Genomic DNA, 12,471 nt, shown 5'->3' on the forward strand with positions numbered 1-12,471 from the left:
TTCAGCCACTCAGCTGTTGTTTCAAGCAGTTAGCAAGTTGTAACCTACTGACACTTAGACACTTTTACACACACACACACACACACACACACACACACACACACACACACACACACACACACACACACACACACACACACACACACACACACACACACACAGCCCAGGTTGTGTGTCTTCTCTGTTGTAAACCTTGTAATAACAGCTTGTTGTGTACAGTTAACATCCTTGTTGCTCAGGTTTGAGTGTGGATTGTGTTAAAGGTTTGTTGTGTGATGTGAGCGGTGCTCCAACATGTGATCCTCTTATTGATCTGAGTTGTGTGTTAATAACAGCTGATGTCAGGACGGCATGGATTGTGGGGAAAAGGTGTTGCACATGTTGAAGACTTGGATCTGTGTGAACCATTGTGCATGAATGTGTTTGTTGTGAGGTTGTTGTGTGATGAGCTGTCTGAGGTGCCGACCCCCCACAGCCCTGGTCTTGGTCTGTGAGCGCCTGCCTACCCTGTCCTACAGCCTCAGTGTGGATCAGTAGAATATCAGCCTCATGTCTGCAGCTCAGTATCAACACAACTTTCACATCACATTCATCTGAGCACAGAAATAAAACAGAGTCTGACCTCAGAGTCTCCAGTCTACAGTCTGGACTCTCCAGAAAACCACTCAGACCCTTCACTCCTGAATCCTGCAGGTTGTTGTTGGTCAGGTCCAGTTCTCTCAGGTGGGAGGGGTTGGACTTCAGAGCTGAGCCCAGAGAAGAACAGCTGATCTCTGACAACCTGCAGTTCTTCAATCTGAATAAAGAATTAAAGAAGAAGATGAAATGATTGATGATTGATCAGATGTGTCCTGATCAATGATCAGTGTGTAAATGAGTAGAGGGACTTTGTCCTTGTGTTGTTGTGGATCATCATCATGTGGCCTTCTACACACATCATCCACATGTCAGCACAGATTCATCAGCTGCTGCTGACCTCAGATCAGTCTGTCAATATACAATCAATATCTGATCAATACCTGTTGGACTAAACACTGACTACAACTCTCTGATTCAGGACTGAACTGTATCAAAGACACACACACACACACACACACACACACACAGAGGATGATAAACTGTGTGTGTGGTTAGCGGTTGCATGACTTCAGATTTTTTAAAGTCGACTCTAATGTTATGAAAGTCGAGTCGACGTCGACTAGTCGCTGATGACGTCGTTCATATTTTTCCTGTCATAACTAAAATCACAGGAGGAGGGAAACGCTTTGCAACAATCTGTATCCACTGACTGGTTGATAGAAATCAGTACAGAACAGCAGGTAAATAAACAACCAGTTGTAAATCAGTTTTTTTGTAACATACACTCCTATCGAAGTGAAAAGAAAATACTGGAGCTACTGTGTGTTAGGGAGGAAAACGACACAAGCAAAGGTCTGTAAGCCAATCACCATCACAGTCCTGCTCAGTCACAGTTTTTGTTTTTCGATTCTGGTTGATTGGTTGTTATTGTTTGTTGTTGTTGTTGTTTTTTTGCGCTGCCTTCACAACTTTCTTTTCATCAATGACCTGTGGAACACTTGCGTGCCGATCCGTGGAGAGCGATCAAGGATCAACACTGATCTGTTTCCAGTGCTCGTGCCCAAAAGACAAAGGTAGAAGCTATACACAACCTAGAAAGTCAAAGCGTTGTTTTGATGGGCTTGTGTGTTGTTTTTTTGTTGTCTTTTTGTTTTGTTTAGTTTTTTCCTCTGTCTTATGAATATGTCTGCTATGTACTGTTGATAATAATAATAATTATTATTAATCTAATGTTACACCCGGGAAAAGGGTGGGGTCAAGGGGAATGGATAAATGGAATTGTAATGAAATAAAACAAAATAAAAAATTGATTAAAAAAAAACAAAAAAACACTGATCTGTTGCACCACTACTCCCTCCATCATGATCATCCACATCCTCAACTAGAATAAAATGAATAACCACGTTTATCAAGGCCGTGCATCAGCAACAGAAGACAATTTAAATCAATTAGGGTGACGGATTAGTTTCATTCAGCCACTCAGCTGTTGTTTCAAGCCGCTCTCCTAATCAAGCTCAAAACGTCATTGTGGAGCAGTAAAGTTGACTAGTCTGTGTAATCCCTCACACACACACACACACACACACACACACACAGCTCAGCAGCTTCTCCAGCCTCAGATCTACATCACATCTGCTGCTTCAGCTACAGTGGTGATCCAGCTGTTCTGTTAGCAGCTTCATCTGAGAGCAGCTCATCATCATCATCATCATCATCATCATCACCACCACACTGACCTCTGAGTGACCTCTGACCCTTCACCTTCTACCAGCTGCAGTAACATGGAGTCACAATCAGTCGCTGCTTCAAACTGAACTTCACACATTTGAACTGAACACAGACAAAAGTCCAACAGGTCCAGTCAGTGAACTCACCTCAGAGTCTCCAGTCGACAGTTTGGACTCTCCAGTCCAGCACTCACAACCTTCACTGATGAATCACTCAGGTTGTTTCTACTCAGGTCCAGTTCTGTCAGGTGGGAGGGGTTGGACTTCAGAGCTGAGGCCACGACTTCACAGTGACTCTCTGAGAGTTCACAATCAACAAGTCTGTGAAGAGAGAAAATATCAAATGAACAAGTGGGAGAATCCTTACGTTTCAACTTGGGGACGAACTGCAGACCGGTGCGTCTTGGGCCGGAGACAGATGAGCAATAGACAGAGGAAGGACGCTGGAGGACACGGTCACTTTTAGCTCCAGCGTCCTTCCTCTGCCAGAAAATAACGGCAGTTGAACTCGTAACTTCCAACTTGTGAACTCGTACCAGATCGAGCTGGTACGAGTTCACAGGTCGGAAAAACACAAGTTATGGGTCGCCTGGAACGCGCCATAAATCAACCTCCTGTAGAGTTCCCGTCAGCTGCCAAACTCAAATTTTAGAACAATAAAAATAAATAAATAACCATGTTTTAGTTAACATGCTGTAAGCTGTCCCGTTTTAGCCTAGAGGGTACAAAGTCAGAGAGACACTAGTTGTGACTAGGGGTTGCACAGACTAGTCGACTAATCGACTAGTCGACTTTACTGCTCCACAATGACGTTTTGAGCTTGACGTCGACTAGTCGCTGATCATGTAACAGTAGGCTACAAGAGGAGCGGCTTGAAACAACAGCTGAGTGCGCTAAATGAAAAAAATACGAGCGCCGTCAAGCTGGATAGAACGAGATCGTACCAGACAGGAAGTCGGGCACAGAAAAGGCGAGAGAATCCGGTCAATTTTCAAAATAAAATAAACGATGATTAAGTTTGCTTGTCCGTCTATAGATATTTGTCAGTTGCGTCTGCACACAAGACACACATCCCTACATACAGCGCTAGAGACAGACCTGTGTTTGGAAAACTGAGCAGATACAGACGGGTTGATGTTTGACCGGCGCGGAGAGAGAGAGCAGGAGAAGCTGCTGCCTGTGAGGCGCTGCGCTTCCGCGGGCAGTGTGTCCGGGCTGCCGGCAATTAAAAAAAAAAAAAAACTCCGCTCATATCGACAGCTTTACGTCGCGCACAACAACAACAACCAACAACAGCAACAACCAACCAGAAAAAAAATGTGAGTGACACTGTGAGTGAGCAGGACTGTGATGGTGACGAGGCCTGTGTGTCGTTTTCCTCCCTAATTGTTTAACGGACAGGAGCTACAGTATTATCTTTTGCACTTGTATAGGAGTGCATGTTACAGAAAAACAAACTGATTTACAGCTTGTTGTTTATAAAGCTGCTGTTCTGTGGACTCATTTCTGTGCATGCGCGTCTGTCAGTGAATACAGATTGTTGAAAAGCATTTCCCTCCTCCTGTGATTTATGATGGGAAAAATATGAATGACGTCATCAGCGACTAGTCGACGTCGACTCGACTTTCATAACATTAGAGTCGACTTTAAAAAATCTGAAGTCATGCAACCCCTAGTTGTGACCGCGGTGAAAATGTGAATATTATGGCCTGGAGCTGAATATTTCATTGGATAAAACGGAAGATATTACCTTTATGTTTTTCTGTCTCTCTTTTTTTGCGAGATTGGGTTTTTGAATAATCTAAAGTAATCTAAATGTTTGACTTTCCCCATCAGCTGTGCCGGCGACGCGGTATTAATTTATTTGGGGAAAGTCAGAGACCACGATAAAACATTAACATCATCTTAGAGTTCATTCATCTTGGACGAGAAAATCTTTTCTGTTGCTGTGTCGTTAATAAGGGATGGATTATTTGCTGTAGAGTTCAACTAGGTTCTATTACAAATAGGAGTCTACTGACGTGATTGATTGTGTTTCAGATATTAGTCGGACCCCATGTATTTCCATGGAGACGGGACGCACCCTCGCAAAAACGTCTCAAACTTAAGAGCAAATTGTCCATCAACATGAATATATTTACTTAAACAAAACTGTTGAACTTTAACAGGTTCTGCTCTTCTGTTGTGGGATCAATAAACATATCAATACCAATAAAGAAGAAACACAGTTTTTTATTACTGAGATGTATTACTATTACTGATCAGTGATTATATTGATCATGTCTGGAGTCACCGAGCCTTCCTGCAGTTCCTCACAGCTGGGATCAGTCTCAGTCGTCCCTCCTGTATTGTGTTGTACTTGTTCAGGTCGAACTCGTCCAGAACCTGCTCCGACATCTGCAGCATGTAGGCCACAGCTGAACACTGGATCTCAGAGAGTTTCTCCTCTGATCTGTTCTCTGACTTGAGGAATTGTTGGATCTGCTGATGAACTGACTGGTCCTTCATCTCCGTCAGACAGTGGAAGATGTTGATGCTTCTGTCAGGAGAGATTTCATAACAGTTCATCTCCTTCAGGTTGTTGATGGTTCTCTGGATTGTTCTTGGACTGTTGTCTGTTTGACCCAGCAGACCTCCTAACAGCCTCTGGTTGGACTCCAGAGAGAGGCCATGAAGGAAGCGAACAAACAGGTCCAGGTGGCCGTTTCTACTGCGGAGGGATTTCTGCATGGCTCCCTGCAGGAAGACATCCAGGGTTAAATCATCATCATGTTGTTCTACCAGGAACTTCTTGAGGACCTGTGTGTTCCTGTTGGTGAAACAGTGGAACATGTAGACTGCAGCCAGAAACTCCTGAACACTCAGATGAACAAAGCAGTAGACTGTTTTCTGGAAGATCACACTCTCTCTTTTGAAGATCTCAGTACAGAGTCCTGAGTTCACCAAGGCCTCTGTGACATCCAGACCACACTGCTCCAGGTCTTCTTGGTAGAACATGATGTTTCCTTTCTTGAGCTGTTCAAACGCCAGCCTCCCCAGCTTCAGAAGAACTTCCCTGTCGGCCTCCGTCAGCTCCTGTGGACTCGTCTCATGTCCTTCACCGTACTTGTTCTTCTTCCTCTTTGTCTGGACCAGCAGGAAGTGTGAGAACAGGTCAGTGGTGGTCTTGGGCAGCTCTCCTCTCTGGTCTGTGGTCAACATGTGCTCCAGAACTGTAGCACTGATCCAGCAGAAGACTGGGACTTGACACATGATGTGGAGGGTCCTGGACGTCTTGATGTGTGAGATGATTCTTCTGGACAGATCTTCATCACTGGACCTCCTCCTGAAGTACTCCTCCATCTGGGCGTCAGTGAAGCCTCGGACCTCTGTTACCCTGTCAACACATGTAGGAGGGATCTGATTGGCTGCTGCAGGTCTGGAGGTGATCCAGACCAGAGCCGAGGGAAGCAGATTCCCCTGGATGAGGTTTGTCAGCAGCACGTTGACTGATGACGTCTGTGTGACATCAGACACAACCTCCCTGTTGTTGAAGTCCAGTGACAGTCGGCTTTCATCCAGGCCGTCAAAGATGAAGAGAAGTTTACAGACAGCCAGCTGCTCTGCTGTGACCTTCTGTAATGTTGGATGGAAAACATGGAGCAGCCTGAGAAGACTCAACCGCTGATCTCTGATCAGGTTCAGCTCCCTGAACGAAAGCAGAACCAGCAGACTGACATCTTGGTTCTCCAAGCCCTCGGCCCAGTCCAGAGTGAACTTCTGCACCGAGAAGGTTTTTCCAACGCCAGCGACGCCGTTGGTCAGAACCACTCTGATGGGTCTCTGTTGGACAGGTGAGACCGTAGAGACGTCCTCTCTCTGTTGGACAGGTGAGACCGTAGAGACGTCCTCTCTCTGTTGGACAGGTGAGACCGTAGAGACGTCCTCTCTCTGTTGGACAGGTGAGACCGTAGAGACGTCCTCTCTCTGTTGGACAGGTAAGTCTTTAAAGATGTCGTTGCACTTGATTGGAGTGTCATGGAGGGTCTTCTTCTTGGACGTTGTCTCCAGCTGTCTCACCTCATGTTGGGTATTAACCTCTTCACTCTGTCCCTCTGTGATGTAGAGCTCAGTGTAGATCCTGTTGAGGAGGGTTCCACTTCCTGTTGCCTCAGTTCCTTCAGTCACTCGTTCACATCTGCTCCTCAGACTGATCTTATGTTGATCTAAAACCTCCTGCAGACCACAATCTGCTGAGAGACAAGAGACAGAGTCAGACTGAAGACAGAGAGTCTGACAATCTGATCAGATTATTTTCATCAGCTACAGAAAAATTACAGACAACAAAGAGAAGGTTTGAATCATCATCTTAATGTCAGTGCTGTGTGATGGAACAATGACTCTGGAGAAAACAACAGGTCCTGGTTTCACAAATGACCACATCAGCAGACAGATGTTCAGTCTCACAGCTGCTCTGATTGGCTATCTGCAGCTCACCTCTGGTTCTGGGTCTTTTTCCACACTGGGGACAGGAGGGGGGTCCTGAAGAACCAGACTGGTCCCAGTCTGAGGTGAAGCACTGTCTGCAGAACCAGTGTCCACAGCTGGTGGAGACTGGATCCTTCAGGACGTCCTGACAGAGACCACAGCAGGACAGCTGCTGGTCCACAGAGACACCACTCCTCTTCCTCCTGTCAAGACATTTCTGGATCAACAACATGTCACAGCTCCACAACTGTGCTCTGATTGGTTAACTTCCTCAAGGGGGCGGGGATTCAGTAAGCAGAGGAGCAGAGAGAGAAAGTAGAGGAAGACGAGTGTAGAGAGACAAGCTGAGTGAAGACCTGTTCCTGATCTGGTCTGGCTTCTGTCTCTGAGGTTTGTTGTGAACCTTCAGAGTCTGATGGATCTGGTTCCTGGTTTCTCTCTGGTTTCCTTCACATGAGTCTAATGACTGAATCATCTTCAGCTCAGTTTACAGTAGAAACCATCTCTTACCGTGACTCTGAAGGTCCAGGTCCAGACTTGAAGTTTAGAGGATATCCCTTGGACTGGTTACTCTTCATGGACAGACAGATGGATCCTGGAGACTCTGCTCTCAGTCTGTGGTTCTGACCTCTGCAAACACAAATATGTTTTTGTTCACACCACATTGATCACTGATCAGTTCTCTGATCACAGAATCATTGTTAATGGTAAGTTTGGATGTTACCTAATACATTTGGAAATCAATCAGTCCACCTTAAATGTCAGTATGAACATTTGTTTTTGAGCTGTCTACACTTCAGACATTTGGTGATGATCAGATCTTCAAGTGCTTCAGTCCGTCTCTATGGCCCAATTCCGATTCTAATTTTCATCCCTACCCCTACGCCTAGCCCTTAACCCTTGCCCCTTGAAATGGAGCTACAAGGGGTAGGGGTTGAAAGTCAACCTCTACGAATTGGCACACCACTTCAACGATCACATCATCAGTGGTCGGCTTTCACATAAGCATTAATTCAAACAAACTAATGCGACTGCCACAATTTTTACATTTCATCAATGAGACCTAAAAAGAATGTAACTACCCGGCCTTTAAAAACCTGCAGGTAAGTTAATTAATTAGTGATCATATTTTCTCCCGGGATGACGACGGAGATTGGCCGACTGACAAGCTCTCCAGACGGGCTGCTGCCTCTGTGAGCTCTGGGAGTTTCACCTGTCCGAAAACATTGGAGCAAACTTCTAAACAGGGGTCATTTGGATAAACCGACACATTGGGGATCTTGACAGTTACTTTCTCGCATGAAAAAATATTAAAACTTAAGTAAGCTAAGTGGTGTAATAACAGTGCTACAGTGAGAAATAAAACAGCTGCCAATTGCCATTGCATTCTGGGAAACTTGTCATACCCCTCGGTTTGTGTGCCTCTGAAAAATTTCCGTTTGAAGGGCCAGATAGCCCTACCACTTCCCCCAAACCCTCGTCTGAACCAGAATTGGGACACGCCTACCACTTCACGTGAACGCACAAAACAAAGTGGTAGGGCCAAGGGCGAGGGCTAAGGGGGGAATTGGATTTCACGTGAACTGATAATATTTGATTTCATCACTTCCTGAATAAAAGTTTCAGAGTGTTGATCGATGGCTGCAGCTGATCCATATCTACCACTGTCACTGACATGACAGCAATAAAGTTTACAGTTTAGAACAAACAAATGAGTAATTAAGTTCAGGAGAGATGGTCCGAGTTCTCAGGGCAGGTTTCTGATATGTGGTGAAGTCTAAATATTTGCTCTGTCCTGCTCTTCCTCCACACCGTCTGTCTTTTTCTGGACTCGTAGAGTTACATTTACAAGGAGGTTCAGTGATTCCCTCCAACAGCTGCTCACTATAAAACCATTTCCTCTCTGTCCAACACAGACCTTTAATCAGAGACATCTGGACATCACTGGCAGGTTCATCAGCTGATAAAAAGTTCTGTCTCTACAGGAAGTGACCTCAACTGCAACAGGTCAATCAGTTCACAGCTTGGTAACAGGTCTCTTACTTTGGGTCTGATGGTCCAGGTCTGAAATAAATAGGTTCTACCATGGACCGATCACTCCTCATGGACCATCTGGTCTCTTACTGTGAGTCTGGAGGTTCATGTTTGGACCGGTCACTCTCCAGAGACTTTGATCTGTCCTCCTGTTCCTCCACATTAACACTCATCTTCAGGACTTCAGTCAGTCTGAGAGGGAAACCAGTAACACACACACACACACACACACACACAGAGAGAGAGAGAGAGAGAGAATCAAGACACACCCAAATCCACCGAGGACAAACTATTATCACTTCCTTGTCTGATATAGTTGTTGACCTCCACCACTCATAGTACTTTGACATTAAATCCATGTTTATCCAGTCACCGTGACCTTTGACCTTTGATGTTTGTTCTGAGTTTGAAGAAGTTGTGTGGAGGTGAATCTGAGACAATGTGCTGACGTATGTACGGACTACGTCTGACTCTTCTTCCCTCCACAGTCCACACAGACACACTGACTCTCACACTCTGACACAACAACAACAACAACAACAATAATATTAATATTAATAGTAATAGTAACTAGAAAATTTCCTCTCGGGAAATTTTGAATGGGCCACGGGAGCTACTGCGGGTTGTGCCATCTCTGTCAACATGGGAATCAAACCCACGATCTTAAGGTCAAGACAGAGCTGATCAGACAGACACATGATCATCTTTCTATAAGCACTGATATGGAGGAGCTGTAACCACATTAGGTTACCTGTGTGTGTGTGTGTGTGTGTGTGTGTGTGTGTGTGTGTGTGTGTGTGTGTGTGGTGTGTGTGTGTGTGTGTGTGTGTGTGTGTGTGTGTGTGTGTGTGTGTGACTGTAATCACATGAAGCTGGCTCTAGAGTCTGTGTGTGTGTGTGTGTGACTGACTTGTCACATAGTTAGTTAGTAGCTGCATCCTGTGTCAGTCTGATTTAGCTGTGTCTGTGTTTATAAACATTTAAACGAGCGCCAGGTGGATTGTTTATGAAGTTAACGAGCTCTGGCCTGAGGATCAAAGAGGTTACCACGGCGATAGGGGCCCCCGCAGGCTGAGACAGACAGAAACGTGGAGAAAAACAGCCATTTTCTGCCTCTAAACCGGCCTCACAATTAGGCTTAGCATGACAAAACGGTAACTCCTATCAGAATAAAACACAGATTAACGTTGCTCTAAGGACTTACTGAAAATTTCGGTACGATTTGGTGTTTCTACAGTAAATATTTTGGCGACGCTGGCAGTTTTAAAACATCAGGCCGTTCTGCTCCTCTCAGAAAATATTTGTATTGGACTCAATAAGGAGCAGGGACAGACGTGGCCGCACTCAGAGGCTGATTCTGTCAATTCTGTAAGTCTCTCTGATATTTTGAGCACATGACATGAGAGATAACAAGTTTGTCTTACAAATTCTGAAAAAATTATGTCTGTAGAGTGTAAATTGTGGCCGTGGTGGCAATTTATCCAGAAAAAATACAGAATGTTTCTTCACTCTCTCCCACTCTAACCGATGATGTCACGCACTCTGACACGAACATTCCATGCAATACACACCCATTATAAACTCATAATTTCTCCAAAAATGATCATGGTCATTGATCAGGGATTGATCAAAAACTATATGACCTATCAAAACGTGGAGTAATACGACAATACACAAGACTTGTGTCTACTGTTTAAAGTTTAAATGGAGTCTCTAGGTGAAAGTATGCCTGAGCAGTAGACTTTTGTTAAACTCCAATGATTGGTCTTTTTCGCTCTTTTTTTCCCGCCCGTCCCATTGACTTACATGCAAAAATTTTGCGCAGTAAATCGCGACTTACGTCGCGAATAATTCGTACACTGTTGAGAAAAGTAATAGCACACCGATCCCGATCAGGACGCACATTTTGATATATAATTTGTCCTGCAACTCGAAGAGTTGCAGGACTAGTAGCGAACCGAAAGTTGGCCGGAAGTGGAAAAATAACTAGAAAAAGATAGCATTTCCTGCAGAAAATGCGTGTGAATGCTGAAAGCAGCTGAACGCTGTTGCTGAAGCAATGCTGAATGAGCTGAAGAAATTGTTGAATCAATGCTAAATTAGTTGACGAAACTGCTAAAGCAATGTTGAAAAGACTAATGCTAGAGTAGAGTAGAGAGTAGATGAATACTTTATTCATCCCTAGGAGGGAAAAAGCTGAAACATATAACTTGTAGTGTGAGATGAATGCCTTTTTAAAGGTAAAAAGCAGTAGAAATGCTAAAGGGAGAAGAAAACATTGAAATTCTACATGTTTAAATGTAATGGTTAAATAGTTGAAATCTGCAGCTAACCTGACAGGAAGGACAACTGATGAACCAGCACTAACATAGCCGAAGCAATGGCTGAGAATATATTTAAAAGTAGAAGATGTGAGACTTTGTATGAAATGGCTGGAAATTACTTGAATTGTCAAAGAAGAGTTTGAAAAATTCCTGAATTAGGAAAAAAGTTAATGCCTACTGAAATACATTGTAAACTGACAGCAGAAGAACATTGTTGAAGAATATAGATGGAGCATTAGCTGAGGAGTAGAACATGTAAACAGCGGGTTTAATGGTGTGAAATGTTTGAGAAGAGCCTCAGTAGTTTAGGATACGTGTAAAACAATGTGTTCAACATGACCAAAATGGGGAAATGTGTATTTTCAGTTTAAATAGCTAAAGAACAAAATTAACAGCAACGAGTCCATTAACTACAACAGGAAGATAGAGAGGTACATACAAAACAGTCAGACAACTGTAGGAAAAGTGTGTGTGTGTTTGTGTGTGTGTGTGTGTGTGTGTGTGTGTGTGTGTGTGTGTGTGTGTGTGTGTGTGTGTGTGAGAGAGTGAGGAAGATATACAAAAGTGTGTGTGTGTGTGTGTGTGTGTGTGTGTGTGTGTGTGTGTGTGTGTGAGTGAGGAAGATATACAAAAAGTTCTGACCTGACAACTGTATGAAATGTGTGTGTGTTGGACGTGTGTGTCTGTTTGTGTATGGTTAGTGTGTGTCCATTTGTGTGTGTGTTTGTTGTGTGTGCATGTGTGTCTGTTTGTGTGTAATTGTGTGAATTGTGTATGTGTTTGGTAAGTGGTTGTATGTTTGTTGGGTGTGTGTGTGTGTGTGTGTGTGTGTGTGTGTGTGTGTGTGTGTGTTTGTGTGTGTGTGTGTGGTAGTTAGTGTGTGTCCATTTGTGTGTGTGTGTGTGTGTGTGTGTTGGATGTGTGTGTATGGTGAGTGTGTGTCCATTTGTGTGTGTGTGTGTGTCCATTTGTGTGTGTGTGTGTGTGTGTGTGTGTGTGTGTGTAGTAGTTAGTGTGTGTCCATTTGTGTGTGTGTGTTGGATGTGTATGCATGGTGAGTGTGTGTCCATTTGTGTGTGTGTGTGTGTGTTGGATGTGTGTGTATGGTGAGTGTGTGTCCATTTGTGTGTGTGTGTGTGTGTGTGTGTGTCCATTTGTGTGTGTGTGTGTGTGTGTGTGGTAGTTAGTGTGTGTCCATTTGTGTGTGTGTGTGTGTGTGTGTGTCCATTTGTGTGTGTGTGTGTGTGTGTGTGTGTGTGTGTTGGATGTGTGTGTGTGTGTGTGTGTGTGTGTGTGTGTGTGTGTGTGTATGACCGACAGACAGTCAGACAGAGAGAATG

At 44.2% G+C, this 12,471-nt stretch overlaps 1 protein-coding gene across 1 annotated transcript in view; it reads right to left on the minus strand.

Moving 5' to 3' along the window:
* The window catches only part of LOC146986534 (uncharacterized), a 1,046,957-nt gene that overhangs the window by 163,262 nt on the left and 871,224 nt on the right, over positions 1 to 12,471 (minus strand). Inside the window, exon 21 of the mRNA XM_085780502.1 lies at positions 623 to 796. Within this exon, the coding sequence (XP_085636628.1) occupies positions 623 to 796 (174 nt within the window). The remainder of the gene's footprint in view (positions 1 to 622; positions 797 to 12,471) is intronic.

Source organism: Trachurus japonicus, chromosome 6 (assembly GCF_045865225.1).
Source record: "Trachurus japonicus isolate A0001 chromosome 6, Traja_1.0".
Classification (NCBI taxonomy): Eukaryota; Metazoa; Chordata; class Actinopteri; order Carangiformes; family Carangidae; genus Trachurus; species Trachurus japonicus.